Genomic DNA, 19,811 nt, shown 5'->3' with positions numbered 1-19,811 from the left:
ACCATCACAGGAGGTACTTGGATCTAGAGAAAAAGCGAGTCTACAATGACCTTGTTAGGAAAGATATGGAAGAACACCATTCTCCGACGAAATGGAATGGTATGAAATACACAAATAATGCAAATGTTGTAGGGGTCTAACTCTAAAGATGATGTTAATATTTTCGCTGTTGATGCAGGAAAGTGGCAAATACATGGTTTTCAAAGGGAGCATAGAAAACTTTATACAGAATGGAGCATTGGTATTAGAGGAAAGTATTAACTTGTTTCATGGTAGAACAAATTCCATCCGCTACTTCTCAGTAGATGAGCTCAACTCTATGAATTTGGAACAACACTTGATGTCCTTCAAAGAACGGGATGTTAAATGGTATAAAGGTTTTTGGGATGGAAGATGTGTTTTGGTAAAGGAGCAATCTGAAAAATATGATCCTAACCTTAACTCTGCAACCTTTCGTGAAATTGTGGTTGCTGCACAAATGAGCGCGCATAAGAATGTGCACAAGCTTCTCGGCTGTTGTCTTGAGACAAAATGCACTGTCCTTGTTTTTGAGTGGGTAGAAAATGACACTCTTCATGATCTAATATTCCGAGTTAAGAATCAGGATAAACCACCACTTGTTTGGAGGGAGAGGCTAAGAATTTCATGGGAAATCTCTCATGCTATGGCATATCTTCACACTGCTTTTCATCGGCCTATTATCCATAGGAGCTTAAAACCTCGAAATGTGTACTTGGGTGAGGATAATGCTGCTAAACTTTCTGACTTCAGTCTTTCCATTTCTGTTCCTGAGGGTGAAGAGTACATTGAAGATATTGTAGTTGGGACATATGGTTATCTTGCACCTGAATATGGTTACTATAATAGGGTGTCAGAGAGTGTAGATGTGTATGCATTTGGCGTGTTTTTTCTCGTGCTCTTGACAGGAAAAGATGCTGTGCTAAGGCCAGACAAGTCACTAGGGGACAATGGTGTGCCGACTCATATAGTTGAATGGGTTAAGAATGGTCTTGGACATAACTGCATCTCTGAGACCATTGACCCTGCTATTAGTGGAAATAAATTGTCAGCCAATGAAGAGCTTAAAGAGCAACTAAGAGCTTCAGTAGAGCTTGCACTTCGGTGCACAGAAACAGAAGAACATGCCAGGCCGACTATGGTGGATGTGGCAACTGAACTCAAGAGCATGATCAAATCCTCTGAATCTTTCCCTGTGAGTAGCAGCGGACCTTGAAATATTAATGGTTGTCTCTATCTATCACAATACAGCATTCTGCAAGCTGCTCAGAGATTTAGAGAATCTGCAAACTGTAGGATGTGATGCTGAATTGCTCATCGTTGGAGTTCCATTATCCGTAAGTGGTATTTAGAAGTTCATAATTGTATAATCCTCCGAACTTAATGGGTTTCTTAACATTTTTTGCCTGTTAATAAATCTTTCAAATAGGTTGTTGCAATCTTGCTGTGCAACTCTATGTTATATCATCAAACAGAAAACTATGACATGAAATAGGACATTTTTTTTCAGGTATATCATCAGTTTTTGGTGTTTCATTGAATTTTCTTATTCAGTTGGAACTTAAGCCTTTCTCCTGTAACGCCAAGACTCTTTGACACAATTGCCTGAAGAACTTATTTTCTTTTCTGTATTTGCATCTTATTATCAGGTTTTCGAAATTTTCTTTTTCTTTTGTCATAGTATGGATATGAGAATTTGTTAGAGTTACCTTAATGAACTTCCGATACCACTCTCAGGTTTGCTTTTTAAATCCCCATATTTTCTAGCTATTCCAAGGATTAGTACCATGTTACTACTAGAGCTGATGATGGTTGGAGCAATATGTCTCTCTACAACTGTAGAGAAAAGGGTTCCAAGCCTATCTTGTTGGATGGTACCTCGGCTTTGACAGCCCCTCCGTGTGTAGTTGTGTGATATGAGGGGGATATTATGGTTTGACTTGTTCTTTCAAGTAGAGGCATCAAAAGTTAGTAATATGCGATGGGTATGTTGGCCCTATTAGTACTCTGCGGTAGCCTGTCTGTAGTACGTGTTGGAGTATTGCATCTCTCAATTTTCTGAATGCAGTACAAGCAAATGTGGAGGTAACACCCTCCATTTTCCAGTGGTGGAAAATTTGTCATTCATGAAAGTCTTGTTGGTTACTATAGAAACTAATTATACTAGATGAGAGTGATTTTGTGAAAATATATTCCCGGACTGGCTGATATATGTAGGATGTTCTAGAAGATGAACCGATTAAGGTTGGGGTGAAAGGCGCAAAGCCTGCATCTGCATATTTGAATGTGACAAGACTGCCAGAAGATAATCCAATATGATTGAATCCGAAGTCTGTAGATGAATTTGTACAGCTGAGGCATTAGCCTCTTCTACTGTATGATTATCACCTTATCATTGTCCATCTGAAAAAATGGCAAGTCAGGTGATAATCTGTTTCAGTCATCTGTCCTGTAATTTACACACCTTGCTGAGTTGCTGTAACGTCGAATACAGTATGGTTCTGCACAGACCATTTATTTTATTCAATTCAATTGTGCAATTTCCAATTTAGCTTCAACAAGTTCAAGTTCTTGGATTTAGAAACAATGGTGTGGAAAGCAACACTAGCTCCTCAATGTATGCTGTTGTGTCATTGTAAATTATTTAATACTTCGTATATAAATGTACAGATGTACTTGCAAATATAACTTATCTCTATTCTGCAAGTCAACTCTTAATGAATTTGGTGTTCACATAACATATCTGCAATACCTATACTTTTTACATACTCTTAAAATGGTTGTCTTACATGTATTTGAGATACACCAAGCTAAGCTTGGTCTAGTGGGAAAGATTGTACCTTCCAATCTTGAGGTTAGGGGTTCAGTCCCTACTAGAAACACTTTGATGATGGGAATCCCTTACCCTTCTCCCCTGACTCTCAAAGTGTTTGACTTGCAAATTCAGGACCAAAAAACCCGTAAGGGTTGAGGTTCGGTCAAAGTCCTTCTTCTTACCAATAAAAAAAAAAAAAAAATTGAGATACGTATTTTGTGGAGGTTAATGAACGAAGAATATTTTACCTTATGTAACGTACAAAGAAATAACAAATGGTTATATTGACATGGTTGATTGCCTCTAGTGATACTTTTACCTGAGAGTTTGTACTAACCAATGGCATAAATAAGATCCAAACATTTGAATAGTGAATATTAATGCCATAAGCCCATAACTCATTTTTTTTTTCTAAGTATGACTCTAATCAAGTAAAGATGAATACTAGGTCATCTTCACTTTTTTTTTCTTACCCACCTATTGTAAATGGGTAGGGTCATCTTCACTTGATTAAAGGTAGTAAATGTGCAAACTTATAACAAATGATTAGAGGTCACTAAAAAAAAAAACAAGATCTTTCTATAATAATTAAATATATTTTAATTACCTTAATGAAAAAGTAGGTTCGTTGAGGTGACATTTTCATGGTCACAATAAATAATGAGACCCACTCTATTTTCTTTTACCAAAAATCATTTAAACGATTCTAAATTGTTAAAAATGTTTTAAAAATTAATAAGGAATATTCATGTAAATCAGAAATAATAAAAATTATTTTAAAAATATAATTACATGATTAAAAAAAATAAATCAGCCATCTCTTCCACCAGCAACCCCATCGTCGCCGGCAACAAGCGACCTACCCCCACCCCCGCAGGCGACCCACCTTCTTCCCCGCATCGTTATCGACCCACCCCCTTCCCCTTTTCCCCAATGAAATACACATATGCCAAGCTTAAAATTCAAAGCATAGCTTGAGTTTCTTATCAAAACACTTTATGGTGAATATGGTAACTGAACTCAAAAGCTTGATATTGCTTTCTCAATCTATCCCTGAAATAGACAGATGGTGAATATAATGATTGGCTTTTCTAAATCAACAAGGTAGTGTTCTTATGATAGATATGGAAATTCTATCTTTGCCTCAGTCTCCTTTAATTAGTTACATTGTAATATTGTATGATTTGTATCAGTACATGTAAGATACATGCTACATTGATACGTAATTCTTCTGTAGTTCTGTTGTTAATGTAATTTCCTATTTATTTTTAAAAATATTTTGAAAATAACACCACAAATTTTACAAAAAATGGATTATAACAACACAAAATCTCAAACTTTTATTATAACACCACAAAAAAAACCCAAAAATTGGATTTCACCACCATTTAACGAAATGTTTGGATGGAATCCGTTAGTGGAACCCACTAAGCACACGTGTCATTCATTGATTGGTTTAAAAAAAAAAAGACCTAAACCCTAACCAGCCCCACCACCAGCAACCATGAACTGCCGTCCGCAGCCCCGAAACCCTAACCCAGCCCCACCGTCGGCACCCCCAGCCACCGAAAAACCCATCAGAGCCAATTTCAAAACATCCCAGCCACCGAAAAATGCACCTAACCCATCCTTGAAACAACCCAACCACTGAAAAACATCCCAGCCACCGCTAGCAAGGAATGGGGTCGTAGACTAGGGTGGGGATCAGGGCGGGGGTCGTCACGCAGGTGGAGTTATGTGGGTCGTCGAGCAGGCGGAGTTCGGTGGGTTGTCGTCTAGGTGCTAGAGTCGGTACACGTGAGATAATTGTGGTGGCTAGGGTGGTTTTTGGGGAGGAGGAAGGATGGATTAGGTGGAGTCGGCAGTTTTGGTGGGGTCAGGAGGTTCCGGCGGGAGGTCAGGGGGTTTTGATAGGTTTCGGCGTGAGGTCAAGGTGTTCCGGTGGAAGGTCAGGGGTTGTCGACGGCTTTGGCTGGTGGTTCTGGTGGTGGGGTTGGGTTGGGTTAAGATTTAGGATTTTTTTAAAAAAATTTTGTTTTTATTTATTTATTTTTTAAACAAATCGCTGAGTGACATATGTCCACCGTGAGCCCCACCAACGGATTCCATCCAAAAATCCATTTTTTTTTTTTTTTTTTTTTGTGGTGCTGTAATAAAAGTTTGAAAATTTGTGGTATTATAATCCACTTTTTGTAAAATTTGTAGTGTTATTTTCAAAATTTTCTTTACTTTTAACTGGTCCGTGAATCTTCAAGATAGAAAAGAAAATGTAGAGCGAGATGTTAATTTGTTTATTCTTCAATATTAGGGATGTTAGTGGGACATGTGCACATGTCAAGTAGGAGACTTGCCGGTTTGGCGGGTGATGGGTCGGGGATGGAAATAAAAATCAAACCCGCCATGGGTAATGGGGCGGGGGTGGATTTTATGTTGTACCCGCCCCGCTCCATTGACATCCCTATTCAGTACCTTCATACCACAAAATCTTGACCTAGAAGGTTTTTTTTTTCTTTTTCAAATGTTATCCTCCACAATGAAGTGCTTGTTCATTGTTTGTGTGGATTAGTGAAACTTCAATCTATGCTAGACTACTAGAAGTTATTGCAATCTTGCAGTGCAGTACGGTAGCCTATATATAAGTGCTACTCCCTTTGTCTCTAAATATTTGTGCCATTTTCCCTTTAGTATGTCCCTTTAAATTTGTCCCATATTATTTTTTTTATTATTTTGTTTATGGGGGATTACAACTTTACTCTCACATCCACTACATTTAACCATACCGGTTTTCTCACTCATCAACTCATTTCAACCAATAATTTGAAAAGTAACTTCACCCCTTTGGAGCAAATAAAAGGGGGTGGAGGGAGTATTGCGTAACAAAAGATGGTTAAACGCGTAGCAGTAGTAGTAGTATTGCATTTCACAACTTTCAGAAAAGCTATTGTGAAGATGTTACTCAGATACTTTCGTAGCTGTTCCAAACGAAGAGCTGATTGAGGTTGGCTTTGAAGCCTGAATATGCAGATGAATCAGTAGAGCTAAAGCAGACGATAGCTATCGAGGAAACAATAATACAGTAGTCAAGATATGTGGTTATGTTTCCAACTGTTTATTTAATAATTGAAGCAGATTTGAGTTGTAGCAAGGTCTGACACTTCATAAACCTCAAACTCTTTTGGTCATTTCTCAATTGACGAAAATGCAGTAAAGGCACATGTGGAGGTGTCTTTACTGGTGAAAATTCTACAATTCATGGATTAGACTGTCAGATGTTTCCTGAAGATGAGCTACTTGAGAGCTATGAAAATATCAAAATAAGAGATTATGTGAAAGTATATTTCTGAATGAGACTGTTGGATGTTCCTGAAGATGAGCTATTTGGGTTCAGCAAACCCTGTATCTGCATTGTTTGATATGGCAGAAGATGACCAACAGCATCGAAACTAAATCTGAAGATCAATTGAGAGAGCTGAAGCATAACCTTGCCATTTACGAAAAAATAATACTGTTAACAAGAAATGTGATGGCTGTTCCCAGTACAAGGATAGGCACTGCAACAACTTTCACCTCAATCCGTAACAATCCACACATTGAAACTACTAGACACCCAGAGTTGAGGTCTCATCTGAACAGAAAAACAAGTTACCTAGCTTCATAGGAATAGCCGGTAGCAACTAGCAAGAGAGTAACAGGAAGTAAAAGTAGATGTTATAACCTTCAATATATTCCACTCTCAGAGGTGTTTACGACATTCTAGGCATACAAAAGGACCTTTTCAAAACTCTTTAGAATGAACGATTGTATACTCGTGATATCAAAAAGTGAACCACCTGCTTGTTTTTTAAGGGAGAGAAAACAGGAATCTAATGCATCCAAGAGTTGAGAGGCTTCTAATCATTTGCTCAGACACTATTAGCAAAGATCCGTTCGTTTAAAAAAAAAATGTATGTAATCTTAAATTTGCATCTGTGAAAATGGACTATAACTACATGTGTGTTTGCAAGGTCTAAAATTACTAAGTTCAGGATTTTACTTATCAATCAATAAGCACCACTTCAATGCATATCACTATCTGCTGCTTTGCTACACACTCAAGTTTCTTGATGCACAAATCCAATATAGAAGAAAGAATACAGAAAACATCTTTTGCCTATAAAAAAAAAATTGTTTTGATTTTTCTTTAGCTGTCGAGGAACAAATAAACAATATGGAAGATACAAAACTGCAAAACAATTATAAAATGAAAAAGGTGCCACATAGTTTTACATGGCACTGTGTTTTGTGCAGCAGTACTATCTTCTTGGTTAGAGCGTGCAAGGTGAGTAATCTTGAACCACAAATGTTGGAGGAATAAGAGTAGTACCCAGGAAAATAGCAAGCTACGACATCCTTGCTGCTCAAAAATTGTACATGAAATGTAACTGAATGTCATCCTAAACAGCAATCATGAAAACATTCTAAGGAAGTTGTTGGCATAAGCCATTGGTTTGACATCAGGATGAGACTGCAAAAACATCAAAAATTAAAAATATGAATACTTCAGTGTTCAATAACCTACAAACAGGATTAATAAGCGAGCAGAAGGCAAGGCAAAGTTACTAACCACGGCAGGGAATGTGACAATGTTTGGTTTCATTTCTGGGGCTTCAAAACGAATCAATGCACCCTTATTCCCCATCTGCAAAGGTAAAAGTCGATTAATTATATAGTACTTAAATTTAGTAAAAACACTATGGCCTAATAAGATATTATTGATGAGCAAAAACAGATCTTGATCTTCATAATCTAACATAAGGTTGAACTTTGAGTCTGTGACCCCCAAGAAAACTTCATTTACCTAAAGAATCCTAAAAAGCAATTCAAGTAACAAGTGAAACAAAAGTGAATTACCTGATCACAATAGTTTGGTGCAGAAAACACGGTAATCAGCTTACCATCATGCTCAATTTCATACCCTTCATCTTTCACTTCATGAGATCGAACAACTAGATCTGGAAAAGAATACATGAACATTAATACAATACATTGTCATCAATATTAACAAAGAGCTACTAATTCAGGGTAAAAAGTGTACCTAAGTTATTGTCTTGCAGGAACCTCTTGGTGACATCGGGACCAAATGAAAGGCCAACACCACGCTTACTGGGACCCCTCCCTAGGTTGGATTGTGGATCACTCCACAATACTTCACACATCAATCCTGTAAATCCCAAAAGGAAAAAATTCATCCACATGATTCCAAGACAAGTAAAGCTTCACAAACATAATCCATCTTTCAACCTTCTTAAGAATAAGCATAGTTACTACACGTTATTGGGGTTCCAGTTAAAATCATAGACAAAATAAAGACATACGAAATAAATTAAACCACCCTCAGACACACCAACATCTCAACACTCCAAATTGTATACCGCTACAGGGATTGGTAGCTGGGGTGCAAGTTTCTCCCGATCAATCATAAGAAATTGGCTTCTCATTATTCAGTCTATTTTGAATTAACGATCATACCAAAAATAAGGGCAAAATATGTGTAAATCCTCTGGAACTGTTCAATTAAAACACAACTATCCCTGAATGGTGAAACCAACACCAGGAACATAAGACTTCTTAGAACACTTTGTAATTAATAAAGCACATGGTTAAAGAATCATGTTCATCCTTGAGTAAAATTAGGTACATGAAGTTAAACTACATGATTCTAAAATACTCGTAACTTTCTAGAGATGATATTGCAATCCCAATATCAGTCTATTTTCATACTGGGATAAGTCAATACTTAAGACATTTTCTTCTCTGACAGGATGGTATTAATGACAACAAAAAATACAAGTATATGAAGACCATAAATCAAAATAAGAAACAAAAATAAATTTGCTGGATGGGCAAGTATATATACATATGAAATTGTATCAAATAATGACTGAACCGTTAATCAGGAAGGAAAGATTTGTCATCTACATACAGATAACAAGATAAGACAGCCAAGAAAAAGAACAGTATGATTGTTACTGTGAACAGATAGAATCGTGCTCAGTAAGAGAAGTCCCAAGAAAAAAAATAAAAAATGAAAAAAGTCATTCAATTTAAAGTGCATATAGACAAAGTCACTTCTATAGTTCTATAAGCCAATGAGACAGCCCCAAAAAAAACACATTCTTATTAGTATCCAAAGGTACTTTACCTTCTTCGGGAGGTTCACAAAATCGATCAATTGCTCGTATGTCAGAAAGCTTTACTCCATCTACACTGAAAAGACCACCATGGACCACAAATACCTTCTGATTTATGACATGAGCCAAAGGTAAACAGCAGAAGACTTCTGCAAAGAGCTCAACAAATGTTTCACTCAATTTGGACCTGACTTCTCCTTCAAATCCATAAATCTTATTCATGCTTCTGCTTTCATGATTTCCTCTTGCAAGATACATAGCTGACATGTCACAGAAAAAAGGAATATCAGATGAAGGAACAGTTGAGAATCACAAAACTCTGAAAAAATTGCCAAATTTTGGACAGCATAAATTTCTCAAAGCATTAACAACAGTACTTCTCGAGGCCATACTCTACCATTAAAGCAGCACTAATCAGGAACTAAATACAAGACTAACAAGTCTACAATGGATACATAGGACCAGTACAAGACACTTATCATTAATAAGAGAACACAGAGAGAATTTACCAGATGGGCACATGCACTTAAATGCAAAAAGCGTGAGAATAACCTCCAGGGAGAAGGAACCTCTATCCACAAAGTCACCGTTAAACAAATACGGATTATCTTCTGACGGGAGACCATTGAGCTCAAAGATATTAAGAAGATCATAAAACTGCAATAGAATCATAGAGCGCATTTAAAATCACTGTAAAATTATAAGGGAAACATGTACCATAATAGACAAAATAAAACATAATTAAAAAAACTCAAGAAAATATTCAGTCACACGGTAAAGTCTACAGATCTAACAGCTGCTAATTCCTCCCTTCAATGATTACGCGCAAACAAAGAAATAAGCAACAGAGGATGGCACTCAATAACTCTTTTCTAGATCTATTCAGAGATTGGCCCAACTAATAACAACAGCTGATGCAAGCCTAAATATAAGCCCAGGAGCACCAAATTGCCATCAACAACCCTATGGAAAAGAACTTCTTAAGATGGTATAGGAAACTCGTCATATTACAGCTCGTAACAAGACCCTATAGCCATCTTGATACCTTCCCTAGATCAGGGTCTGAAAGAAAATTGTTTCAAAATTGTGAAGTAAAGAATACAAAATTTACTCTTGTCGCAATAGAAAGCCCATCCAGCATTATGAAATATAAGCCCAAAGTTGGTCTTTCCATTTCCTAAAAGAGTGACAAGATAAACATGTGGCGAGCTCAAAATTAACAGCTGGAGTTATCTTTACATTCGAGTCCTTCCCACTTCAAAACTAACTTGATTCTGCAGCTAGTCGAAAGTAACCAATTTCTCCACTATTTTACTCACAAAATCCCTACTTCATCATGATTGATCTCCAACTTACGGAAATAAAACTCAAGTTATCAATTTTTTTTATTCCATTTGTAATGACACTAGACTAAGTGGGCAAATCCTGACAGTTTTACTTTTCAAAATCTGCTTTAAAAGCCCAATGAATGAAAAACCATCTCTTCATGAGTTCGAAATGTTCAAAATTTTGAACTTGCACCTTATACATTGACAGAATTAATGATCAAAATAGCAGAAGTGCCAAAATGGCAAGCTCAGATAGATAAATTCCAATCTAAATGTTCTAAACCAACAATTAAGTGAGTAGTGAACATCTTAAAGTTTTAATTTAAGCTTGCTTGAAGCTATAATCATAGATTCTTGAATTGTGTGCATGGTCTTTCAAGTTATATCTCTCAGCAAAGAACAATATGCAACTCAATTGCAAACTGTAGACAATTGAGGACAGCAAATTCCATTGAAAATCTCTAAATGACATTGATGGCAAATATAAAGATGAAGAAAAATAACAGGTCAAAATCAGACATGAAATACAGCAAAAAGTCATCAACATTTAACAGAGAGTACTGGAGCTGTTCTAGTGACTAGTGAGACGTTGAACAGGTTAAGGGGAAATTTAAAGAAAATTTATAGTTTATACTAAGTTTACTCAAGTGTATGAAAACAGGAGAGAAACCAAGCTTCTACAAATAGAGCAATAGAAAGAAGTTGTATTTGTCATTACTACAAATCCGTAAGATCTATACTAGAGAGGTGCCAGAAAATCCAAATTACCTGACCATGTACATCACCGCATACAGTAAATTGCTTGCCATTAGGGACAGTTATATCAACAAGAGAAGGCAGGGTACGCAGCAATTCTCTTGTTTGCAAGACTATCTGGAATGCATATCTAAAGCACAAAAGCAAAAATTAACAAAATTAAAAATAAAAGCAAATATAATCAAGAAAAAAGAAACAAATTTATTGTTTTCTGCCACTACCAATATTATTTACAAGTCATATTTTGAAACATTTTACAGATTAACTGTAAGACTACTACATTTGCAACCTAAACATACCTCTTATGCAAACACTTCTGATTTTTGAAGTCCTCTAACATTTTCTTCACAAACTCCAAAGTTACTGTATCTCCCTCTATGCTAGCCCCGGAATATTGTGGTTCAACCTCTGGGACAATAAAATCGCGAAATTGTCTCTTTCAATACCAATAAAAAAATACAAACAATATCGAGTTCAAGATTAAGTTTCTCAGTCTAATCTCAGTCAGTAAAACTGTCAACAGTACAAACTAGGCCTTTGGCGAATATATTAATGATTGAAGTTGAAACACACAACACCAATATACTATAGATTCTTCAAGGAAATTCTGAAAACACAAACATGTAGTGTGTGCACGTGCCTATGCTGTTCGGAGAAAAGAATAACTTTTCTAATACATGAAAGGAGGAAATAAATCACTTATAATACAATAGGGCACCAGCGACAAACATTCTGGAAAACAGAGAGTTACCTTAAAGTACTAGAGACTACAAGAATGAAGAATCTAATTCAAAAGGCTAAACAAAAGGTAAAACTCATTTCATCAATTGTAGGAAGCCTATCTCATACAGTTCAACATAAAATCTAAAGATCCAGCAACAGAGTGCAGCAACCTCCATGACCAAAAAAGCACATTAGCAACACAAAAAAGCACGAACAAACAAACACCCCCAACAAAGTCTCCTTGTTCAAAATAGAAAAGAAAAAAAAAGGAAAGAAACAGGAACTTTTGAGCACCTAGCAATTTGAAACATAGTCAATGTTCTTTAAAAATATTGAGCACGAAAAAGAAAAGCATCTCTAATTGATTTCATTGGCCATTCTTTTCATATAATGCGTACACTAGAAGATAATCACTACAATGCATAAAGACATATTACATGGACAGTATTTTCCTAAGAACATAAAACATCATTCATCGGCAAAAACAATACATACAAAAGATGCACCTCCAATCCATTTGCATTCACGACCCACCTTCAACTAAGAACTTACAGAGAAAATTTCATGGATGAATAATCATCATCTAAGTGAGAAAAAAAACAGAGTAACTAGAAAAACTTTTTCATGTTGTCTTTGACTTTGTTTTTATCAAAATCCAAGAAAACTGGTTATCATACTAAGTTTATTATACTGTTATGAACTTCCTAGAAAAGGGGAAGCACAGACACTCAACCATATTGATCAACAGCAAATGCAGACTAGATCTTGCTGAGGCACATTTAGGCACTCCTAATTTTTTCACTCTTAATATGGCGCAAGATCGAGGATAAATTTGTACAGAAGCAGGAGCAATATTTTTTATTACAAAAATAAGAAATTACTATATTGTAAAACTGTTTCAGGTATCAATCACTAGACCCACCAACAGAATTCAAGCAAGAAAGGAGAAGGAATATGAAAGATGAATATCTGAAAAACCTTTGAACCTGATACCTCAATTGCTTAAATAACAAAACTCTCTGAATTCAAACTAAATGAGAAGCTATATCCAAATGGGTGCAAGGATATATATAGGTAGGGAAGTAGAAGAACAAGTGCCCGCCATGAAGTCAGCATTAATACCCAAAAGGCACACAAAACTTTGTTAGGGAGCGGAAATTTGGCTCGGTTTTGTTTGGTTTATGGAATTAAGATATGTATGTACTCTATATAAGGAGCCAAAGTATAAAAAATTTTCATTTCACCAAAACCTTAGCCAGGCAGCAGGCCACAAGCACCATATAGAAAGTCCTCAATGTCCTTCCAACCTCCTAGAGATTATCACCCAAGAAGGCTAAGAGCAGCTTGCATAGAAAACCTCAAAGGAAGTACAATCTTATTATAAGCAAACATAAATCAACTGCTAAAAGCACCCAAATGATGAGACCGTACGTGCCAAAGGGAAAACAATGACCATGATAGATGCTGCCAAAGCCATAATTGCTAACACAGCTCCAATTGACATAAAATTTGCAGCCATCAAAGCAGCAGCCAGAACCACTGCCACAGCTGCAGTCACCAACATTGAACTGGTGGTCATTCTTGCCACTGCCACAACAATATGACCATAACTTGAGATTTACTTCAATGAAGCACTTATTTTCACAAAATTATTATCAAACCAACCCATTCATTATATGATTAATAATTTGCCACTTCACATCAATACATTACAACTTTTAACTGTTTACATAGCATAGGATTGCCAATAGCTGCTAGACATATGTTTTCTATTTGCTAATTGATAAGTCAATCTTGGTGAGTGAGTCACTAGATACACGAGTATTATCTCGAAATTCCCCCACATAAAAAGCACTGTAGACTTGATCCCTTTATATATTGGAAATCTCTATCATTTACATATGAAAATGCCTACAGTTAACTAGCAACTTGGATGATTTAGTTTCTCACACACCTCACTCCTAACACTACTACTCAGAACATGCAAAGTGGCTACTTATTTAACAGGCCTTATGAAACAAAAGAATCTACAATCATGCAAAGGATCAGCTATCCAATCAGTTGCATCACCAGGCATCACATACACAAACACAAAAGAATGATTTATAGAGGCCAATAAAAGCACATAGACAGGACGTAAAATGAAACAAGCTCATCATCCAATACAGACAGAAATGACAGCACAGTAAGGATATAATTTTAAAGTGTAGTAATCACAATGAAACAATTCTGCTACAAATCCAAACAATAACCTGAGTTGTGGTCAACACAATTGGCAAACACAAAAAAGGATACATGACACGCTTACTATTAGAAAATTATCAAGAAAGAAACCACCAGAAATCCCATACCAGTTCTACTCAAACATAACAATGTTAGCCATTATCATTATTTAACAGTATAAATCAACCTTTTTACATGAAGGGATATACTCCCTTCAAATCAATGATTAGACTTTACTGTATTGGATTATACTTTACCTTTTTATATGTTAGGCATGTGTTCCATAACTTTATGTTTGGAAATCTTCACATGAAAAATAGGTACTATGGCCATTCTTCTGATATTAATCCCAACAACAGGTTATTCTATAATAATGCAAACTATAAAGGGCAACTTCTCCTATAATCCGTGATCTGATGAAACCAGTTGAGTAAGTCATTCAGGCCACATGTCTCGCAATTATTGGCTCCCATTTTTTTAAAAAAAATTTAAATAAATTTAAACGGAGCTATTGTAAGCACAATACTCCCTTTTCTCTCTCCTCTCCTTCCCCACTTCAACTACAGCAAAATTACCACAACCAGACCACCAGCTCTCCTCTCTCTCAAACTCACTATCCCAACGACCCATCTACACCTTTCACCACCGCCTGGCACCCCACCTTCCTCCAAAACCTACTCCTCTCTGCCACAAAAATTCACCACCACAAACCACCTTGATCCTCGTGCACATCCACTTCATATCCTTCTGAACTCCTTCCAACCAAATCCTTTTCAGTCTCCCTCTCCCTTGTTAACCCCTCCATGGTCCCACTATTCGTACCGATGCACCTTCGGGTCTCCGTCTTACATGCCCAAACCAACGCAGACGATCTTCGTAAGCGGACAAATCAACTAATATAATCAAAACACCGGTACGAGAGACGTCCTATTGGTGTTTAAATAATTTTAGCTAATTTGTCTATTTACCCTATTTAATCTATTTCTCAAAATGAGTGTCGCGGAACATATTGCTAAATAAACAAAGTAAGTATTCTTGAGATGTTTAAACATATATCCTTATTCTCTTGGACCCCTTGCTTTTTTTTTTATCCAAGATTCCACTTTTTCCATTTTCTTTTTTACTTTCCAATCAATTACACGGATTTGATGAGTGAAGTGTAACTATAAGTGTAAAAAAAAATTAAAAAAAAAGACAGTAAAAGTTTGAGACCAAAGGTTCTGTTTTGTGTCACAGTCCTCTTTCTAGTATTTACTTAAAAGACCTGGAAGGCTAAAATTAGAGTTTGAAAAAGCTTTATGAGCAAAAAGGCGAAAGCACAGACATTAGTCTTACTTTGTAGCTTTAGAGATTCTGTTATAGAAAAGGGCTGCAAACAGTGAACTCTGGTGAAACTAATGCACAGCCACTGTGTCTCATCAAAAATTCCTCACCAAGGCCTTTTTAAGCTCTTGAGCGGCAGTGGATTGGGATTCTAAATTCAACTATTCAAGAGCCCCTTTTCAAGCACAGAGCCTAAACTAAATAAGCATATATAACTTTGCAACATTATAAGTAGTATATGTGACAAAATGAACAATATTTAGGACAAAATATCCCATCACTTCTGTAATCACAGACAAGACAAGTAGATCATCATAAGAGAAGTAAAACAACAAAGCTTTTAGCATAGTCGTGAACAAGTTCATGGATACTACTATGAAGTGAAGAGTTGAGACACAGCCACATAACAAACATACAAACAATCATGCCAACATAATGAATTAATGACAGTATATAGTACATTAAAAAGTCATAAATAAAATCTGCCAGCCAGTGAGACATGAATGAGAAAACTTCACAAGCTACTTGCACAGAGAATTACCAATAGATCGGTAGTCAATAGAATCTGCTATAGAGCGCCTTTCAGCCACTGGTACAGAAATAGCCTCCTCAAATTTTAGCTTCATCACAGCCTTTTCGCATTCTTTCAATTTTTTGGCAGCATCGGGATCATTCGGACAAATCCTTTTGACCTGAACGGAAAATTTTTAAGGCATAGATGAGGAAACGAGGTAATAAAGAAACCAACAGGTTAGCTGCCTTTGACCTGTATGAGCTAATTTTGGGGGGTAGAAATTTAAAAAGATGAATTTAAAATATAAAAGAATTTTACAAGTATAAAGAGACCTAAAAAAATAACACCAATCTCAACATTCTTAGTTCAATTGAACTATTATTAATAGGCTCAAAAAACGAAACAACAACAACAACAAAGCCTTAGTCCCAAAACAAAACTAGCCTTAATTTCAATATTAGTTCAAGTTGGGGCCTTGGGGAATGCTTCCGATGAAAAAAAGTAGCCTTAATTTCATAATACCTGCTGAAAATCCTTAAGCGCCTCTTTGAATTTACCCATGGCAAGATATGCTGCCCCTCTCCTATAATAACCCTGTGAAGTGCCATCAGGAATAAGTTTCGGCAAAGCCAAAGGGAAAAACTATAACTTAACATTGTATAACAAAACTCATGTTATAATTGATATATAATAATCAGCATGAATATTAATAACAACACTGATGACTAGAAAAACTATCACAGGATATCCAAAGAGATAACTGAAATTGTAAAGCATCATACCTTTGAATACTTGGGATCAATCTCAATAGCCTTTGTTGCATCATGTATAGCACTACCATACTCTTCCAATTTGGTGTGTGCAAATGCTCGATTAGCCCAGTATACAGCATTCTGCTCATTCAACTCAATTGCTTGAGAGTACAAATCAATGGCTTGGGAATACTTGTGAGCTGGAAATGCAATATTTAGTCAATTTATAAGATAAATAACTAAAATAAGAAGAAATAATACATGAAGCATTTATCAAGGATTCACAACAAATGACATAAACATCAGGAGTATAACCCATAAGCCCAAAAAAAAAAAAAAAAAAAAAAAAAAAAAAAAAAAAAAAAAATCAAAAGTTACTGATTTGAATGACATTCAGAAACGGGCCACTGCAGTATATCAGAGAAGTCTGCTCTATTAAACAGTTGGCAAGTTTTGACTTTAAAATTTATTCATTAACTCTAATTTAACCACCTTAAACTATTTATAATTTAGAAAAAACATGGTCATGTGGGATCTTGTTAGATTCGTCTCAATATACATATTCAAAATATCAAGTTTTTGTTCATACTTATTAATAATTAAAGATATTAGCGACTGAACTGCTGAATTGGCAAATAAAAAAATAATTAAAAAAAAAAAAAGGACTGCCAATCTACGATGGCTACAAACTCGATTGTTTGAAAACCTCTATAGAAAATCATTACTATACTACAAAAGCTAAGAGCAATTCTTTCAAAGATATAGACAATACCTTTAAATGCTTCATTAGCTGAAGACTTGAGTTCTTCAGCACGTGACACTGTTGAACTTTCAGATTCCATTGTGGGCATAGAAGTGGAGAATAGACTACTTTACGAAATTGTTCAGATAGCAATGTCCATGAACGGGTCCTACCAGACCTATCAACACAAATAAAGTGGTCAAAAGCTATAGTACTGAAGGTGAATCCGAGTATATAATGCACATTAGAAACTTCACTTATGCATAGAACCATCCAAAAAAAAATAGGCAAGCCTACAAAAGAAGTATAGTAGCAACACATAATTTTCAACCCTTAAAAAAATGCAGCCATACCCATCCACGCCTCCATCCACAAAAGAAAAGAAAGGTGGAGAGAGCCACCATGATGATTTTCTGCAAGAGATTTAAAGACATTATCACATATATGTATCCCTAATTAATCGATAACACTCCTTTCCAATGCTTATCTCCCCTCTCCCCTCCATTCAGTCACTTGCTATTACCTTTAAGAGACCCCAGAGTTTTCTCTACCTTGACCTTTCATAATTATCAGCACTAAAGCATATGCATCCATACACCCTCCCCGCCACCATCTACAAAAGAAAAAAGAACAAGAGGGAGGAGGCCTGCACTAATGACTTTCTGCCTTTCTGTTAGAGGTTCAAAGCCATTATAAATTATAACATCGATTTACCGTACAACAATTAAACTCCTTCCTCACACTTAACAGCCAAACTAAAGGCCCGCTCCCTGCCTTCCCTTTCCTTGGTAATGGCAATTCCAGGCCCCTGGAGTTCTCACCCCATCTCCTTCTCCTCCTGCACCGGTTCCTCTAACTAAGCTTCCGGGAACCCAAACAAGACAGTAGAGCATTGAGGTAAAAGGGTACAGCTAGACTATACTGCAAGCACCAATCAATGATGCTTAAAGGACAAAAAAAGACTAAATCAATGGTGCTACAATGACTAATTATAACAGAAAACAATTTGTAATTTTGTTGTGCAAATTGAATTAAAGATAGCTAAAAGGCAATGACTTTAGCACATTAAAATCTTCCCCGGTACATAAATCATACAATATTATACAACAGATGCATAAAGTTCAAATTTTAAAGATTTCAAAGCAAGCAGATGCAGAAAGTTCAGTTCACAAATATTACTATAAACAATAACAAGCAGAGATTTTTCCATAAAATTAAGAACAGTGTAACAATGAGAAGTAACATTATCAACACAATAACTAATAAAATAAAATTATAGTACCAAATCGATAAAGAAGAACCCTAAATTATACCTGAAAAAAATTATACCCCAGAAAAAGGAAAGAACTTTAAAATACTGGGAAAAAATAAAAAAGGTAAAAGCTTTAAATAGAAAGATGGAGAACCTGTGAGAAAGAACAGCGTCTTCCTAATGAGGGGAGGAGAGAGAACCCTAGTTTTATCAAGGTTTTTGCAGGGGTTGGGAGTTGGGGGTTGCGCTGCTCTTCAACTATACTTCTGGAAAATTGCAATTTTATTTTTTTAAATTTAATTAATTAATTTCTTTTATATTTATAGTCTAGTCTAGGATTCTAGGAGATACTTGGTTTAAGAAATTAAGAGTCATGCGACCCACATATGTGAGTATGTCATTAATTTATCTTTTCCGTATAATTTGTAAATGTGTTATATTGGTTTAATTTCTTTAAAATAATACTCGTATGAGTGTGTGAGTAAGACATAGCTTAATTTACTAAAGCTTACCTTTTGGTTTTAGGGTACCTCGATCAATAAAATAAAAAGGCCATGCTCATATAAAAGTGATTGTGTATGAATTAAATGACCAAAAATTTTACTAGTCGGTGAATTAGTATTTAAAAACTTTTGGTCAATTTTGTTTAAATTAGTAAAACAAAATACTTTTTGAGAGGTGAGAGATTTTTGCTTGGATTGAAATTTTGTACATGTTTGGGATGAAAGTGATTTTATATATGAGCAAATAATACTGGTTATTGGGCGGGTCGGGTCAGGGTCGGTGCGGGTCGGTTGTGGGTCAGGGTCAATGAGGGTCACATTTTATAGGGTCAATATAGGGTCGGGCCATTGCGGGTCGCGGGTCGATAATGGGCGGGCCTACAAAATATCAATTAAAATAAATATTGGACAAAGCCATTATTAAATACATATGAATACAAATTAATCTATATAATTATTTTTACATTATTTATTTTCTTTATCAACTAAATTGGAAAAACATGTTGGCCCTATATTGACCCTACCCAATAAGGACCCTGTCCATTAATAGCCTTGTCCATTAAAAGCCCTATAAGCTTGGCCCTGACCCTGTTATCATTGGGCTACCCTGTCCAATAACCACCGTATAGTTGCTTGTAAAAATGAATTAGTTAGATTTGATCACTTAATTATTGAAAATGAACAATTTTGAT

General features: G+C 35.9%; 2 protein-coding genes across 3 annotated transcripts; one reads left to right on the top strand and one right to left on the bottom strand.

The window, feature by feature from the left end:
- Positions 1–183: 183 nt before the first annotated feature.
- Positions 184–1,246, top strand: LOC145587823 (non-functional pseudokinase ZRK2-like). Its single transcript, XM_081644500.1, has one exon. It carries the CDS (start codon positions 194–196, stop codon positions 1,232–1,234), a length of 1,041 nt encoding a protein of 346 aa, XP_081500626.1. The 5' UTR covers positions 184–193; the 3' UTR covers positions 1,235–1,246.
- A 5,629-nt stretch (positions 1,247–6,875) lies between these two features.
- Positions 6,876–18,902, bottom strand: LOC145589600 (serine/threonine-protein phosphatase 5). Of its 2 annotated transcripts, XM_081646246.1 has the most exons (14): positions 18,771–18,902; positions 17,395–17,542; positions 16,653–16,822; positions 16,393–16,464; positions 15,898–16,048; positions 13,242–13,397; positions 11,387–11,495; positions 11,100–11,217; positions 9,513–9,660; positions 9,015–9,263; positions 7,908–8,033; positions 7,724–7,824; positions 7,437–7,511; positions 6,876–7,337 (listed from the first exon to the last, which is right to left on the bottom strand). In XM_081646246.1, exons 2-14 carry the CDS (start codon positions 17,471–17,473, stop codon positions 7,278–7,280), a joined length of 1,614 nt encoding a protein of 537 aa, XP_081502372.1. In that variant the 5' UTR covers positions 17,474–17,542; positions 18,771–18,902; the 3' UTR covers positions 6,876–7,277. The 2 variants fall into 2 exon arrangements, with proteins under 2 accessions (XP_081502372.1, XP_081502374.1); XM_081646248.1 differs by lacking the exon at positions 13,242–13,397 and having other exon boundaries at positions 6,879–7,337.
- Positions 18,903–19,811: the final 909 nt, after the last annotated feature.

Source organism: Chenopodium album, chromosome 17, assembly GCF_948465745.1.
Source record: "Chenopodium album chromosome 17, dcCheAlbu1.1, whole genome shotgun sequence".
NCBI classification, from domain to species: Eukaryota; Viridiplantae; Streptophyta; class Magnoliopsida; order Caryophyllales; family Amaranthaceae; genus Chenopodium; species Chenopodium album.
The sequence above is the reverse complement of the archived record's forward strand: the minus strand, read 5'-3'. Positions and strand labels throughout refer to the sequence as shown.